At 38.6% G+C, this 17,771-nt stretch overlaps 1 protein-coding gene across 1 annotated transcript in view; it reads right to left on the minus strand.

The window, feature by feature from the left end:
• Nucleotides 1-17,771, minus strand: part of EYA1 (EYA transcriptional coactivator and phosphatase 1) — a 166,783-nt gene that overhangs the window by 144,207 nt on the left and 4,805 nt on the right. The window contains 1 exon segment of the mRNA XM_040545966.1: nucleotides 9,250-9,359. Coding sequence (XP_040401900.1) covers nucleotides 9,250-9,282 — 33 coding nt within the window. The 5' untranslated portion in view covers nucleotides 9,283-9,359.

The following is a 17,771-nucleotide window of genomic DNA, read 5'->3' on the forward strand; positions in this document are numbered from 1 at the left end:
AGCTCTGTAAATTATAATCAGGATAATCAAATCCTGTGCTTCGAGGTATGAGCTGATCATCACAAACCTGGAAAGAAATCTTTTCCCATCTGCTGTGCTGCATGGTTGTATAGGTGCATTGTTGGTACGATGGAAAGTTCACCCTGTGTGAATGCTGGTGGCAAAATATAAGGCTTTGAATACCAAAATGTCACAGTGACAAATTCTACGTGATTAATGAGAAATCCCTGAGAAGCCTCCCTGCTCGCTGCCAGACTCTGCTGTTGTGCCATGCGCACAGACCGCAAAACCGGTGAGCCTAAAACTTCCAGGACAGTCTAGACAACGCAGTTAAAGCAAAGCAGAAAGAAATAGAGAAGCATCTCTTTCCTACAACCTCTGTATTTTTAATTTCTCCTGTTGTAAACAGGTCCTTGACTGAATAATCTTACCCCCAGCAAATATAATTTGATTTTACTTTAGCCACATATGTAAACATAATATGAGAAAATCTTGGCATTAACATTATTAACTACTAACAAAATTATATTCCTCAAGTAAAAGCTGGAACATAACCTAATTTAATCTAATACATTCCATGCACACAGACACACATATATACACTCACACCAAATAACATTAATTTAAACATCATGTTTCTGAAATCCACTAATCTGAGGACAGTATATATAAGATGGAAAACTACATTTAAACAGGATTTCTCTGTCATTCTGCCACATTTGTCTGTTACCCTAGCACAACACTAAGCACAAACATTTTAGAGAAATCTGGAATCGGGGGACTTATATCTGAATACACCATGTAAAATAACTCATAAACTAAAACTAGTAGCTTGTTGTGCGTGTAGGAGAGATACCAGCTATATTTCAACCAAGCACCATAGAGTCCCAACTGTAAACTGCCAGATTAAAATTGCTACCTGTAAAGTTATCAGGACATACACAAGTGCCCCACAGTGATGTTTTGCAGACCCCTAAGGCTGCAGTATCAGTGTGACTACATAGGGAATGGTGTTCAGCATCTGCCTTACCCTTGAGTGTTATGTTCTGTATGGCTCCCAAGAGCCACAAAAGATATCTGAAGGAAAAGGGTGAACTGGTGACCAGTATTCTTGTCAAAATACTGTTTTAAGGAAACATATTTATTAAGCATGAGTAGAGAAACCTCACTAATGGCTTAGTGATTCCTTTGTATAGACAACACTCTTTCCACCAGGAAGCCCCATCTTATCTATGAATCAATGTCATGGGGACAAAGCTCAAAGCTGTAGCTGGTCTGAGTCATTAGTGCTGTTAAATACAGAATTGGATCTATCACTTAAATCTCCATGGCAAATTTAATAACAAATTTCTAGGAGTGTGCCTCTAAAGAAGCTGCTGAAATCTGTGAAGTTGCTGAAATTGCCCCACGCCTTCTTCAACATATACATTTAAACAGACGGACATGAAGTACCTGATCTGTAATGTCTTAATTTTGTTTTTGAATATTCATATTATCTTTCTCACCCTAGAAGTGTCCATAAAGAATTGTGTTTTTACATACACATCAAAATGCTTCCCTTTTTTGTCTGTGAGACTACTTCAGACTAGGAATCTTACCTAAAAATTAACATAATTTCTGTGCTTATTTGAATGGCACCAGGAGAGGGTGTATGAGAAAACAGGTATGACACAGAAGTCTTTGCAGCTGAGTGAAGATTCCAGCCTTGTAAGAAGCAACAATATGCCCTTCTGATTAAAAGTGATCGTTTCAAGAAAAACAGTACATAGGCATAGGTAGTTCGTTCATTACTACAGACATACTCCTTACAAATTTTTATTATAAAAATGAAATTCAAAAATTAGTTTACCTATGTGTATGTGTAAATAAAGCCATGTGTGTGTGCATGTGCTTTAATGTGTAAATACTATACAGCCAGACACAAGCCCTTGATGCACCGAGTAAACTTCATCCAGATACCTCAGTACTCCATTCTGAGTCTGGTTACCTTCCGGATTGCTAAGTCTTTCTAAATTAGAACAAGCAATTTCTCTTTGTTTTACCTAATATTTGAAAATGGCAAAAAAGTCCCATGGGTCACTGAAAATTATCCCTTCATTCCTGCCGCCTGTTTCAAGTCAGTCAAAACATTCCAGACTTCAAAAGGGGGCTTTGCCTGCTTAGGCCATTTTGGTGTCCTTCTATGGTTGGCCTATGAGGGATTGGTTATTTGGATAAATTAGTTTGTGGAGCCTGCTGGCCTTCTAGAAGACCTCAGTGTCTGACTGCAAATTAGTTCTACTGAACATGTAGAAATCCCTGGGCAGACGAGAAGAAATAAATGGTGATAAAATCTAATACTACAATGTTTGTAATGTGATTTTATTCTGCTCTGTAGCTTGTAAGCAAAGCTAATGTTGAATTAAAAATTTTAAAATATAAAAATGTCCATGAAAGCACAAAATCAGATCAGTATCCGAGTCACAGCAGAGAAGGCTGAATGCCAACTTTAAAGTTAAGCTTCCAGCAGGAATCTTTTACAAGAACAAACACAAAACGTCCTGGTTTTCCACAAAATCAAGTAGGTATTTACATTACAGATGCACCCCCGCTCAAGCCAGGAAGTCACACAGTTGAATTCTGCTGGAGCTTAGGCTGTGAATAAACTGCTATGCAGTCTTTTAATGCATAGTTGTACAACTGCCTAAGGAGAGTTTACCCTTAAGGAAGAAAAGTCAGAGAGCCAAAACTAACAAACATGGCTCCTCGAGCGGAACAATGGTCCAGAAAACTTAGTAAAAAAGAAAATAAACTTCACTGGCAGTTTGCTTTTTACTGGTAAGGGCTAAGCTACAGCTTCATCAAGATTTTCAAGGGGAGACTTCACACAGAACAGTATGTATATAGTGCATACATAGCAGCTGGAAAGAATCAGATGAGCTGTATACTTTTAATTATATATACCATTATATACCCATACATATATATATATATCCACTTTTAATAAGGCAATCTAAAAATGCCTCACACCATAAAAAAGACAAAGATCCACCTCTCTAAGTCGGTACATCTAAAACCAGCAGTGATATGTGTTTACTGACCCCAACCAAACCCCTGCAAGGCCTCTGTCTCGCTCCTAAAGCTGTGACTGTAAAGTCAGCACTGATGTGCATGCGCTAAGAATTAACTAGAATTATTATTAAGAATTATTATTGGCAGAAAATCACAAGAATAAGAGGTATGATGAATGCCGTAAGAGGTATGATGAATGCCGTGTTTCTGCTCTGCTCCCGCGATAACTTATGAGTATGCATGACACTACAAACTGTAAGTAGAACTACACTTTTCAGTGATACAAGCATTTCTGCTTACAGCACTGCAGGATTTGTGCCACAGATTAGGGAAAGCATGTCTTAAGTAACAAGAATTCCTCCGTGGTATTATCCCAAACCCCAGAATAGTTTGCAGTGAATAAGATATATTCCTCTGTCTACAAACTGTCCACAAAGAATTACAATTTTCATGAGCATTTTCACTAAAATATTTCTGAAGAAAAAATTCTTCTGATTGTTCCTGATTGAACAGCTACCACAGGCTGCCTAACAGCTGCTCGTTTCAATTTCTAAAACTTCTATACATCAGCTAGTTCTGGCTGTTCTTTATTTTTGACACTTACTGAGTGTTAGAAGTTGGTTTTGTGGCTTATGTCTTCAATATCTGACCAATTTCAGATAGCGAGGGGAAGGGGAGTGGGAAGAGTGCAGGCAGTTACATTTTTATAGTCTCAGTTACAGATTGCACTTGTACGGTGCTTGTTGGTTACTGCCTTGAAGAGCTTTCCAAAAAGGAAGTGTGTTATATTTCTTCAGATTAGCAAGGAAAGGCAGAAGAGAACACAGTGTTGTGTCATACCTGGGGATAAACCCAGGTAGGATGAACATACACAATCTTTGCTGGAGACAATGCTATAAGTTTTCAACTGAAGTTAAAATACTTGTATTTTCACCTGTTTTCCTAGTAGACATTGTCCCCCAAGGTGACAACCAGGTAACAGGAGTGTGTGTGCTGTCAAAGGCATTGTTCAAAGCTGGGCCGTGTCTGGCTGTCACCCACCACTGTGACAGTGGCCTCTGCAACCGCTCCTGGCCTAGAGAGCCTCCCTTCCCAACCTCAGCTCACCTCCAAACAAAATGAACTTTCTAGCCCTCTTAGTAGCGAAGATAACCTTGAAAATGTGAAGGGAGTGTAATCTGATGCCTCTGAAAGACTGCAAAGAGCTTGAAACAAAGACGGAGAGATGTGAACTGCCCCAGCCATCTCTCTCTGGGCCCCATAGACTCAGCATTTCTGTGGTCGTGGAGTCTGGCGTTGTTCCAAGATTCCACAGAATCTCGCATGTTTGCTGCAAAATTCATTATTTTGCTGCAGCCAGGTGCTGGATGTTGGTTTTATTTTGTTTTTCTCTTCTCCTTTTTCTTGCTGAAACCAGCTACTTGCTCTGCATCTTTCCATTAGCAAAGCAATGAAATGAATTTGCCATGCAAGCGCCATTCCTCGATACATGGCACCACTGCGCAGCCTAGGGCAACCAGGAGAGCAGTGTCCAGGAGGAGCCAGAAGTTGGAAGTATGCAGTCAGGCTGCCCAGAGTGACGACTGAAAGCTGAGGTTTGGGGGCTGCAGGGGGAATTGGAGAAGACTAAATGCTGAAGCAGACTACGAGCACCTCCTTTCTTGGCTCATTGGGTGCACGCTGTTTGGATCTAACCTGACTGCTGAGGGCCTCAGAGTCTTCGCTCTGTTTTACAGATGGGCAAAATTCTTCATCAAAAATGCTCAACACTGAAAATACTTCTTGAAGTATAATTTTGCAATGAGTATATTCAACTCTGAGCCTGGACAGGGTAGGGAGAAATGAAAGGTATTCTATGCCACATATAATAACCTAGCATTGCTACCAAAGACACACTGACAGGGAAGGAGTAACCTCTAAAATATCCCCACAGGGTCTAGTAATTTCTGAAAACATGCTAATATTTACGTGTGAAAACTTCCTTGTGTTGAATCTTACAACTGATTGAAAAATAAGCATTAAAAAATTATAAATAAAAAATCATTAGACAAATCAAATGAATTAAAATGCCTCCTTACTTCCACAATGCCCTTTTGCAAGTTTTTAAAAGGCTGTTAACAGGGTACCTCTAATACAGGTATATGACTATCTCAAGCATATCAATACAGAATCTTAGGATTGTCATTGTTTGTCACATGTCTGAGGCTTCTAGGGTTTCTAGGGCAAAGTATTCATGTCAATGCCAAATTTGGGATTGGTAGAGATTTAGTCTACCACAAATGTAAGCCACAACAAATTTTAAATCAATTTTTTGAAATCAATTTAGTATGCAATGACCCATTCTCAGTTTCCTTACAATCGCAATTTGTCTAACATCAAAACTAACATTTTCATCACAAAAACATTTAAACAGGATGTGTTTTTTTTTTTTTCTTCTCAGATATGTATGAGCAATGGGACTTAATGCAAGTAACTGGCAGGATCAGGGATGAGCCACCGTGAAGAACAAAGTTTACAAACTCAGAGACTGAAGCACTAGCACAGCAAATCTGTCATGGGATACAACCCTATGCATGGAACTTCAAGGTTTAACCATGTTGGCTATGTATAATACTTGCAGATTTCAGTAGCAAGCCAAATTATATTATTTTGTTCATGCTTGCTGCAGATTCAATCAACTGGAGAGGTGGATCCACAGGAAGATCAGCAACGTGAGCAGCAAAGCATTTTGAATTTTTTTGAGATCAAACAGCCCAGTCATTGAAGCAGCCCCACTGTAGTAACTTTTAAGACATTAGTTATCACTGAGATCTCTGCTTCACTGACAAAATGGGTTGAAATTCATGACCAGTTTATTAATACAGAGATGCAAATAAAAAATAACCCATAGAAAACTTCAAGAGTTAGAACCCATAGAAAGATTCAAGAGTTCTTGAATAAAGATTCGAGAGTTCTTGCTTGATAAAACATGAATGGAACATCCTTAATAGATGCATATATCATCAGCAAACAACCTTCCCTCTGTTAACAAAGCCCTCAGAGAACCTCCCCTTCATATATCAGAGACAGGCAACAAGACCATCTAGCCAAAAAATAAACCTGATCCCGCTTGCAAGTTCCAGTAGCAGTGTTTCTCCAGAGGAGCTCTCAGGAAGAACAGGTACAGCTAAAGCATGAGCTGTAGAGCTTCTACATTCATATCCAATTCCAGTCAATAAGATGTAGACTTAAGACTATCCTCTTTGTGTACCTCTTTTATTACTAATCAATCATTTGGGTATAAACTACTTATATTGACAGAAATGTTTCAGAACTTCTTGTTTTGCTGTTACCTTTTGCCTTACACAGTAACAGCATGGACCAAGGGCAAAAACATGAAGAGAGCACTCTTTCCTTCCATGAGAGTAACTAAAGGTTTTGCTTCAAAGCCTTTTCTTTCTTGGAAAGAAAGCAACTGAACATCAGTGACCTTTTCAGGCAGGATAATACACTGATATCCTCTGTCTAGGCAACGTCAAATCTGCATTGTGCTTCCTTCTCAGGCACCTAGTAAGAGAAAGGCAGGAGCAGATGCAGCACTCAAGTTTACAAGCACATTATGAAGCACTAGCCAGGCACTTCCTACAGAACATGAACCAAATGCATTACAGTACCATTAGGACCACTTCTCCAGGTGATGAGAGTGTTGCTTAGATACTAAAATCCCCTCTCAGCTGTATGAATATAACAGGGAGCAGAATCTAGCCTACTGGGCTTACTGCGGTATCCTCTTGTGCGCATTAATACTAACAGGCTGCATTCCCAGGTGAAACACCATTCTGTCTTGCACCTAACAGAGAGATCTTGGTCAAAGAAAGTGGCATAGTATCTACTCATCTATTCTTTCACAGTGTTGTCAGATAAACTTTTTTCCTTTTCCTTTTCTTTTTCTGTCTTCTGCTACTTCCCCCATTGTCCATCTAGCTCTGGTTTCCTAAAACATTACATACTTTCAGTTCTCAATTGCTGAATAAAGTTCCTCCCTTACCTATGTGTACTTGAAATTGCTTCCACGGCGAAATTTGCATTGGAAGTTTACATTTGCAAGTTCCATAATGAAAGTATCTTTCAATTGGCACTTGCAGAAAAGTTTTCCTCTTTTCCTGTAGACTACCAAGAAGCTTTAGGAGTGGCTATATGTGTTAGGGATCTAAAGCCACAAACAGCTTTTGGTTTGTGTGTTGTAATTGCAGTGTTTATCTCTCCACCTCCCTTTCACAAAGAGCACACAAAGAGCACACACACAAAGAGCAGAATAAACAAAAACAGTGTTCACACCATTATCTTCATTTTCACAGAGACTGTTCTAACTTCTGACTACCTATTTTAAGAAATCTCCACATTTACCTACTGACTGTTGCAAAAGTAGCAACCTGTCCAACCAGGAATGAATTAAAGAGAGACCTAATTGCAGGATTTGATCCACCAGTGTACTACCACAATTTTAAGCCTATCTAATGACTTGGCAGTCAGAAAAGTCACAGTGGCCCATAGGCAAAATACCACAGTGGTAATCCTGCCTTGGGTCGTATACCTTGGGGCTGTCCGGTTCTTGCAGTTACAGAAGCCTAAGTGCTTTTCGATACAGCAAGTCTATTCAGCAGTTACTGTTTTAGATTTTGATAATCCTGATAGCATTCATGACTACCACCCACTTGGGTAATGCAAGGGGAAATTCTGAGCAGATGAAGTGTTTTACAGTCTCTCTGGACTAAGTGGTGAAAAGAAGGAATGGAATGAATAACCCCAACAGGAGTGCTGGTAGTGCCAAACCATGAACAAATATTTCCCTTAATGCTCCCGTTATGTTAAGTGACAGAGTGACAGTTACATTTGTCATTACATATGGCTCCAGCAGACGATTACTAGACCCAAGCCCACTGCAGCACCAGAAGCACAGGCTCTGCTGGCCATCCAGAGGGACAGAACTGCAGTGGGAGCTGCAGTAAACCCTGTTGGCTTCGGGAAAAGGCTTCTCATGCACAGAGAAAACCCTGATCTGGGATACAACAAGGACTGGGCTTGGGTGGTGCTGAAAGCTCCATGCCTGCAACTGCAACAAGGACCATCCCTGTTTAGCACTACTCAGTAACCATGGCCACTCCTTTCTCTAGGGCTGAATTGGTCCCTTTCACACATTGCTGTAGCAGCGATGGATAAATACCCAAATGTACACATAGAGACAGACTGTGGAATAAATGAACATTGGAAAATAATCAAAACCATATTGCTTCAGACAGTAAAAATGACACTAGACGAGAAGTGCAACAAAAACACAACACAGCAGGCTTGTTATTAGGTGGCTGATTTCTTTCTACTCTGTTGCTATGTGAAAAACTAACACAAGCGTCGGGGAAACTGGTTATACAAGGGAAACAGTGAGAGATGATAGAGAGTACTGTCAAATGCAGAAAATAAGCCAGAAAAAAATGCAAGAAATAAGTCTAATCAAATTTACCAAATACTAGTTGTTGGAATTATTTTACAACTCATAAAAATAGGGCAGTTTTAATGTGTACTGTTTCTGTTAAAACATTCCAGAATAAAACCATCTATATGGCATTATAGTGTTCACTGAGTGCCAAGAATGATATCACAAACTAAACTAACAAATCCATAACATACACTAATCATTTGACCGTGCATGAAGTATTATTTTAAAATGGTATTAACCATGTCTGATAGTTTTCAAAAATTATTACCATTGCGACTTTCTAAACAGGCATTGACATGAAACAAGAAAGATGCTAAAATTTTTTTTTTAAGAAAAAAAAATTGCCATGGTACACAAGACTGCAGCTAGGAATTCACATAGGCAAAATGAAATAACTTCAGACAGTGGAATGAAAACTCTAACTGATCAAAATGTTAACAATAATATAAATGCAACAACCTGAACATTTCTTAGAGAAAGCAACAATCATCACCTTGCAATGTGAACTATTGAAGAAAAATATTTTTAAATCTATACATATTTTCTAAAGCAATGTAGCTTTCACATAGGCCTCCACCACTGAAATAATTTCATCATCCACTGCTTCCAATCATTAAAAGTGCATGCGGCTTTCTAAAGCTTTCCAGTGACTTGGTTGCAACAAAAATAATTACTACTTTAAAAGCAATCACTTTTTTCTTAGGACTGACATGCTGTTTACTTACAGACTTCCCATTTATTCCCTGGGGGTCTTCCATTGAAGATTTCTTCTTCCAAATTACATACGGACTATTAGTTACAGTGAGGTTCAAACAGTCCTAGTACACACACACACCTGTGGAAAAGACAGTACCACATAGATGAATTAATTAATTGGCATGAAATTAAAAGCTGATCTTTCCATCTGAAAGTTTCCATTAACTAACACATATTCGTAAGTTAGGAGCAAATTTCTTCAACAAATTGGATTAATCTATAGAATAAATATATATGCTTGAGCTGTTTATTACAGATCTACAGGAGCCAAAGGCAGTCAGCAAGGGCCCTGTTGCGCTTGCTGTCAGCAGACAAATAAAAGTCAGCCAGAAACTCCTCCACGGCCGTTATTTCTGTGCCAACAATACATGAAGGTTTTTTTTTTCCCTCTTTTTGTGAAGTTCAGCTTCTCCCTGTTATCTATCAATGTCAATTGTACTATAATGCTAAGAGGAAATAATAACAAAGAAATATGATTGTAGATTGAACCAGGATAAAAGAAAAAATCCATGAAGTTTTCAAAACGTTACCCTCAAGCAAAGGATATTATTATACTAAATCTCTTCAAGTTTACATTAGGTTATAGTCCTAACCCCATAAATTATAAATACGGGATGCTTTGTGTTCTCTCACCTTTGGAAACCATGTTCTTTGACGCTAAAAATAACAGTGAAGCACTGAGGTAAATTAACAAATGCTTATCCCCCCCAACAGATATCAGCTCAGAATATGGTTTCCTTACAGAGATAATTTTCTTTAGAATAATACAGGGTGACCTTCCTAAAATTTAGAACTAATCATTCAAATAAATCAAACAAAGCTAACAAAAATATTCCTTAGACAAAATGTCACTTTTTTAATAGACAGGGGTAAATGCAGTCTGCTAAAGGATAATAAAAATATAAAACTGTTTTTTTTTTTTTTTTTTTAAAGTACTCAGAGATGTGACTATAGCAGTTTGCTCATCTATGACAAGGGACGATCTGATAGCCTGCAGATATTCAATTTGTCCTTATATATCAAAGATACATGTATGTTTCAGGATCAGGATACATAATGTTATTCTGCATCTTTCTACCTGAATGGGATTTTTGCAAGAAAGAAAAATCCCTTCAAGATGAGTTGTTCTGTGCACTATAAATTTATACCAGACACTATTCATTGCACAAATTCAGCTACTTTTATAAAATTTAAACATTAAGAAAGTGTTAACAGGTCCAATCCACACCCTAAGGAAGATACTAATATGAAACATGTTTCTGTAACACGTCCACTCCCTTGTTTCTGGTTTACAATTGAGAGACTAATCCAGTCCTGCTCCTGCTGAGAACAATGGCTAATCTGAAATATTTCTGTGAGATCAGGGTTTGGTGCTCATATTTGTTCTGACAACAGATTATAGGTTAGAAAATGATTCAGGGCTCTGAAAAGTGACAATTAAAATTATGGGGGGAGAAGAGAAGAATTTCTTTTGACTTAAAAAATAAATAAATAGCAAAGAGCAGAAGAAAACAGATCTCTAACAATGCCTCACTCCTAAGCAATGACTGACATCTGTTTCAAAAACTCTTTTATTGCAAAATTCAATAAATGGAAAAACCGCACTAGCTGAAAGTCTGCCACTTCAGCGAGGGAATAAATGGAGCCTTTTCTAATGGAAAAATATTCAAAAGTCAATTGATGTAATGCTGGTATGTGGATGACCTGACAGATTTTCAGATCAGCAATGCTCTCTTTACTAATGGAAAGAAAACTTTACCAAGACTGGTAATCGTCTGCATTTAAAATGCATTTTCTATTAAAGCCCATAAGGAAAAAGCATATATTCTTTAGTGTATACTGTAGTTCAATTGTAATTAGACAAAGTAACTTGCAGAAGCTGCTGAGGGAACAGTATCTCTCTCTGGGAGAGGTTCCTATAACACATCAGCATCAAAAGAGCCCACTATTGCTCTGGCATATTTTGCCCCTCCAAGTCATTACAAAGGAGATTTAAGAAATGGTCCTATATATACCCTCCCCTTTTTAGGGGCAAAGACTTGTCTTCCTCGGCAGATACTGGAGACCTCTGGCAGCAGAATCAAGCTAGCAGTAACATGAGGGCTTAGACGTTAATGCAGAACAGCTGATTTACAAGGTAATTAAGTAATTTTTATTTTTAAAAAAATCAACTTTTAAACCTAAACAAGAGCAACTTTGTTATCCCTATTATAATTGTCATTTTAGGTTATTTTTAACTTTTAGTAAAGCTTTATGAAAACTAATTAAATTCCCTTGAGTTGTTAATGTATCAAAAATTACATCTAAATTACATAGAGTATCTATTACAGAGAAGTTGTTATATGCAAAATATGCCATCGAATATGAGGGGAAATACCTCAAATTATTGAGACAGACAAGATCTAAATTGAAGGGAAGTCATGAGCATACATATCCCTTTTTATTTTTCTCTACTACTTTTGAAATCATTTGCTTGGTTAAATATTATTATTAAATACACGATGGTAGCAGTTGGAGTCCAACCAGATAAAGGAGCACTCATGCACCAGGCGCGATAACCAGCATCCCCCTTTTCCAAGCAGCTATTACCATTTTAAAGGGAATAAAAACACAAAGAGCAAAGAAGCACACAAAGTGGCTCACTGTGGGTTTTATTCCCTTCTTTCCAAAATGCTATCCAACACCGCGCGATTGTCTCTGCACGCACAGATTGTAATGCCTGCCTTTGCAGCCAGACATGGTAAGGTTGCCCAAGGCTCCCTGGCCAGGCTGCCGAGGTGGGCCAGCAGCTTCACCGAGCTCTTTGTCCCATAAGGGCTGTCCCTGTCCCCCTCCTCTGCTGTGTGCTGAGCACCTACCTGGAAATCTGACCAAACCAAGCAGCCGGTTACAGGGGAGGCAGACGTTAAGCACATTAGGGACACACTGAAATAATCTCTGAGGACTGGGCGATGATGGTGGAGATGATGTCTTGCACAGATGTCACTAAACGTAAGGGTTTTACCAAAAAGTGTCTGGCCACGGCTGACTCCCAGCACTTACCAATGCTGACGTTTAAGGACACTTAACGTGATTTCTTACGCTTGCCGAGCTGTTCTCCATAAAAGCTTTGCATTTCCCATGCAAGCCCTACTCTCCCACTAACATATGCATCTCAGAGCTGTCCCAGGGCTGCCGTAACACACATTCAGCTGCAGTGAGCCTCTACGGAAACTAACTGCAATCAGAAACAGCAGGAACACAACGATACTTTGGGCCACCTTCCGATTCCCATCTCCAAGGATGCCTGAAGGAGACGGGATTAAACATTCTTCCCTTTTCCTGTGACAGCGGTAGAGCTGCTCTGATGCAGAACCTCCTGGCTAGTCATGCCATTTCAAAACTCTCCAAGATGAGGTCACTTTTAGTATTAGCTGTGCTCTTTTTTTCTTTTTGCTTCCTTTTTTTTTTTTTTTTTTTTATAAATTGCCAGACTGATCATGCTTTCTCATGAACTGACTAGATAAAGATTGTATGTCCCCAAACCCCATACTCATTTGCTAAAAGAGAATAACAGATAAAAGCCACACGTGCTTTATCATTGGGTATAGAAAGAAAGAAGGAAGTTATGAGGCTGGGTGAAATGTGAACTTTTTTTTTTTTTTTTTTTTTTTTTTTTTTACTGCTTAGGTGATAGCCCGTGATATTTTATGGTTAATGTTGGGAACTTGATGGTTTTGATTTTAGGTGCTATATTTGGGAAGTTTCCTTTTTAGCACTTGGTAAAGGATCACTACATTTACTACATTCCCAGGTAGGTCTCTTGCCCCCGCTTCCTTTTAAGGTGTTAAATTTGGCAGATATACTGTGTAGTATTTAGAAAACAATTATTTCCAAATGGTAGGAAAGAAACTTGCCAAGTGTAACAGCTAAAAACCAAAAAGAAAAAAAAAAAAAAGAAAGGAAATAAAGAGGAAGAGGGAAAGATATTAAAAAAAAAAAAAAAAGTAGAGACCTTTCAGCAGCTTTATAAACAATTAAATCCAGTGCTTGGACTGAAGACCACCTTTGATTCAGCCTGGAACTCCTGCAGATGCAATACAGCATCCTCCCTTCCAGTGAGCCTCAGGGACTGCAGTAAAACAGAGAGGTGCCCAGATGCGCAGGACCTAACACGCACATCTGCTGGAAGACATCCCGCACCATCTACAATGCTGATGTTGACCTAAGCGCAGACTCTGGGCCAGTTTCAAAGCTCTGTGTGGACATGCAGCCTGCAGGTAACACCCTACAACAGCACATTAGGTAGGTCACTGCTTTTGCATGCCCATAAACATCCACGTCCATCTCAATTCACCTTTGTTCCAGTAACCCTGACCAGAAATGCATGAAGTGTCAGGATTCATGGCTGGCGTAAACTTCCACAGAAGAGTGCTGAAAAATTTGAATGTTATTGGTTTATTGGTAAGCTTTCCTTTCTAAACAAAGAATAAGCACTCCCAGTGTCCTGGCCAGGCATGTGTAAATCCCATGGCACTAACATTCACTATGATATCTAGGTCAGTACCAAAATAATCTCATTCTTTGTGAGTCAGTGCTATAAATTAGACATCTAGATATTTTGTCTATGTGGGTGAATCCCTTTTAACTTTAAAATAAAGAGATTTTTTTTTCAATTAAAACCAAAAATTATGGTGTTTCCTTAATGTTTTTAATCTCAACAAAAACAAACATTTCTTCTGAAGACACATGAGGTTTCATCAACCTATACAAAAAGCTTGTGTTACTGGATCAGAATAACAGATGGAGGACCAGGAAGAAAGAAAATGGGAAAGGAGCACTATGAAAACAAGGAATGCAGCCCAGGCAAACTATATCAGTGACAGACTGGGAAATATAACTGTACTACATTACGAATCCAGATTATATTTATAAGATTGTTACGATACAGTAGCCTTGAAGACATTTGACAATAGACTTAGTGTTACATTTCTCCCATATGCAATTATGCCTAACAAGCTTGCTTTGAGAACACAAGGACCATGATACTGGTTCAGACCAACAATCCTTCTGGTCCCCTCTCTGGCAATGGCCATAAACGAGCACAGAAGAGCAAGAACAGAACAAGCATATGTCATTTCCCCTATATTTTCCCAGCTTCTTGCTATTTCAGCTCAGAGAACTTACTGAGCCTGATGTAGTTATCTGTCCTGACACCCTTGACAGAGCTCTCTCATCTGTCTTCCTCTTGAACCCATGTAAACTTTTTGGATTCCTAACAAATCTGAACATTCATTCTTGGGGAACAGGACCATTTCTGAACACCAATCTTATTTTCTTGTAACTATCTTTGGTGCTTAGATCTCATTTCTGAATGGTGAGGGTCAACTCAGTACCCATCACTTTTCATGTACAGCTGCCGCTGTTGGCCCAAGGTCTAGCAGCCTACATTTCTCTACACATAATTTCATTTGTCTTTGTATTTTCTAGTGATTTGTCTCATAAGGTCCTTGCATAGTTCTTCACAGTCTGCTCTCACTGCTATTCACTTCAGTTGCTTAGGAATAATTTGCTAATTTAAATTGATAACCTGAAATATCTTCCATTCAAGTGGAAAACACCCAGAAAAAATGATTGTGCCTGATTAGCACAATTATTCAAACTAAGCTATTTGAAGAAAGTGGAATTAGAATAGCGTAAAATTTCTAGAAGAAATTTCTTCTATTCCAGAAGAAATAAGCAGACGAGATGCTGGCATGTTTATCAAAGAATGGGATTCTGACTGCTAATTTCAGCAAGCTCATGAAAGCTCTCTGGTCTCCTAAAGCTGGAAAAGACATGGTCAAACACAAAGAAACTGCTCCTGATGAAGAGAAAGAAACCCCCCAAAATAGTGACAAAAACTGCCAGAACATCAGAGAGGGGCAAAATGTGGGGCAAAATTCCAGATGTGAGGTTATTATTTTACCACTCTTTACAAGTTCTACAACTGAAATACGACTGGCATCAAATGTCTTGATAAAGTTTTAGTGCTGATTGCTTCATCTACAATGGCCAGGAATGGTTTAAATATCCAAGAGGAATGAGGCCCTGGTGAATATGTGCATCAGGTATCAAAACGTGTGCCGACGATGGCAGGACTGCCTCATGCATCTCCCTGGAAGAGGCACCAAACAGGCAGTCTGTGTTAGGAAGCTCCACAAAGAGCCAAAGTGGGAGAGACACATACATATATAATTTTAAAGCAAAAATGTTATTCTAAAAGTAGAGCTCTCCAAACATAGCAAAAGATCATATTTTTCATTGAATACTGAATACACATGAAAGTCTAACTGTAAAACAATGTTAAAATTATACTGGCAACTTGCTTGCCAGATTTCTTTTTAATGACTTACAAAATTAATATGATGTTTAAACTACCCAGTGGGATCGACTTTATTTGTATCTGAAATGTAGTTTGAAACTGTTCAGCAAAGAAAAACTAACAGTTTAGAGCGAGAAATAAAGAATATTCTTTTTAGGTGAAAACATAAGGGATACTTATGCTTTTAAAAATTGTTAAAATCACCATTTACAACCCAAATTCTGTCCCTCAAACTAGGATTAAATAACTTTGCTCTAAGCATCCATGGGATCTTACCAAAAATGACAGGAGCCCCTACTTGATTTTTCAATGGATTTTTCAATGTATTACTAATAAAGAGAACAAAAAGAGAATGCAACAGCCAATTCCTTAGCTTGTGAGTTTTTTGAGCAATTGAACCTTTTTCTGCATTTTATGTGTCAAATACACTAAAAAAAAAGCCAGTAGATCCACAGATTATCACTAACTATTAGACTAAGTATCATGGTTAATTAAGAATATGAAATACACACATGCTAAATGTTGAGCTACAAACCACAATATGCCACTGGAATACTTGCTTAACTAAGGAAAGTGCAAGATGCTTCACATACAAAGCTTACTTTCAACTTGTGTGGTTCTGTGCAGTGTTTCTAATGAGCAACAATTATATATGTACTTTAGGAAGCCTTTCTACACCTATTACAAATTTAGATTAAAGGTAGGGCATTACTTATTTTACACATGCTTTTAAAGTAGTTTGTAAAATATATGCAAGTCTGTAAAAGTTTGTGTCCTAACAACAAACAACTGTACCACTACTGCACATCACAGTACAAACAAGTAAGGGTTTGCTAATTATAATTAACACAAGTCACATGTAAAAGTTGTAAGGCTTACACAGAGCAATTAAATGTAATTTTCCTCTAGTTGAAATTATGTTTTGTTTTTTTTTAACTTCTATTCATTTTTTTAAATAAATCAGATGAATTTGGGTTTGAAATCACAATAACCTACATTAAAGCCCAAGCTTCCACCGTTCTAGTAAAAGCATTTAAGCAAGAAACACTATCAGCATTATTTTCAGCAGTGAAAGCCACAGCAGAAAAAATATACCCAGAAAGCAGAAAAATATACCCAAATAGGATGGGTTAGAGAAAGCATGTCTTAGTGAGTCATGCTGGTTATGGAAAGCCAACACTCAACGAGAAAACTCACAAGCGAGGTAGCCGTGCCCCAGTCACTGCATGTCCCTGCACAGGGGACCCGAGCACTGGGCTGGAGCCAGATTGCTTCAGGGCTCACTCTGGCCTTGGGAGCAGCATAGATGCATGCGCGTGGCGCAGAGCCTGGGCTACCCAGCCCGCCCAAACCCCAGCTGCCTCCCCATGGGACCAACAGCAGTGTCTCCCCATGCATGCCACTTCCAGCATCCACCCTGGACCAACCAACAACTGAGATTCAGGTGAACGTAAGCATCAGTGGCCTTCCTTACGTCTTCATGAGTAAGGCTGAAGATACTGCTGTTTTTTTACCTTCCTACATGCTCTGTATGATGAGAAATGTCCGCTGTCTCTCAAGGTCAAGACAAATGTTCATGGCTAAGTCACAACTTTCACGTACCGCAACAAGCATCTTATCTGCAATATATGTAACAGATCAAATGCTAGAATTTGTTTTCCAACTACAAATATTTCTACTTTATATCATGCAGTAAAGTTCTAGCTTTATTTGCAGTGGGTGTGATTTTCACTAGTAGGTGGAAGAAGCCTATTTTCTCCATTTGGACTCACCTATGAAAATGGAAAATGGGAGACATTTTTCTATTTTATTTTTTTCTCTTTCAATCTCTGTGAAAGTCCAATTGAAAGTGAATGAACAGCCTTAAGCCTGTGAAAACCAGAAGGCTGTATCACTGAACTATCAAAGTTGTCAACATGAGGTCCAGTAGGATATTTAAAGTCACCTTGGGAGGTTAAACATCCATAGCCATTTATCCCTATTTATTTATTTGCACTGCAAGCACCCTTATGAATGACATTAAGCACCCAGCTGTGCCTTTACTTACCTAAACACCTTTGGAAGCCTGACCCAAGGTGACCAGAAATACCAACAATCCACTAACTAAAAAGTTATCTTTAAAACATTGGTGATGTTATATTTACCTAA

The sequence above is a fragment of the Cygnus olor genome, chromosome 2 (genome assembly GCF_009769625.2).
Source record: "Cygnus olor isolate bCygOlo1 chromosome 2, bCygOlo1.pri.v2, whole genome shotgun sequence".
NCBI classification, from domain to species: Eukaryota; Metazoa; Chordata; class Aves; order Anseriformes; family Anatidae; genus Cygnus; species Cygnus olor.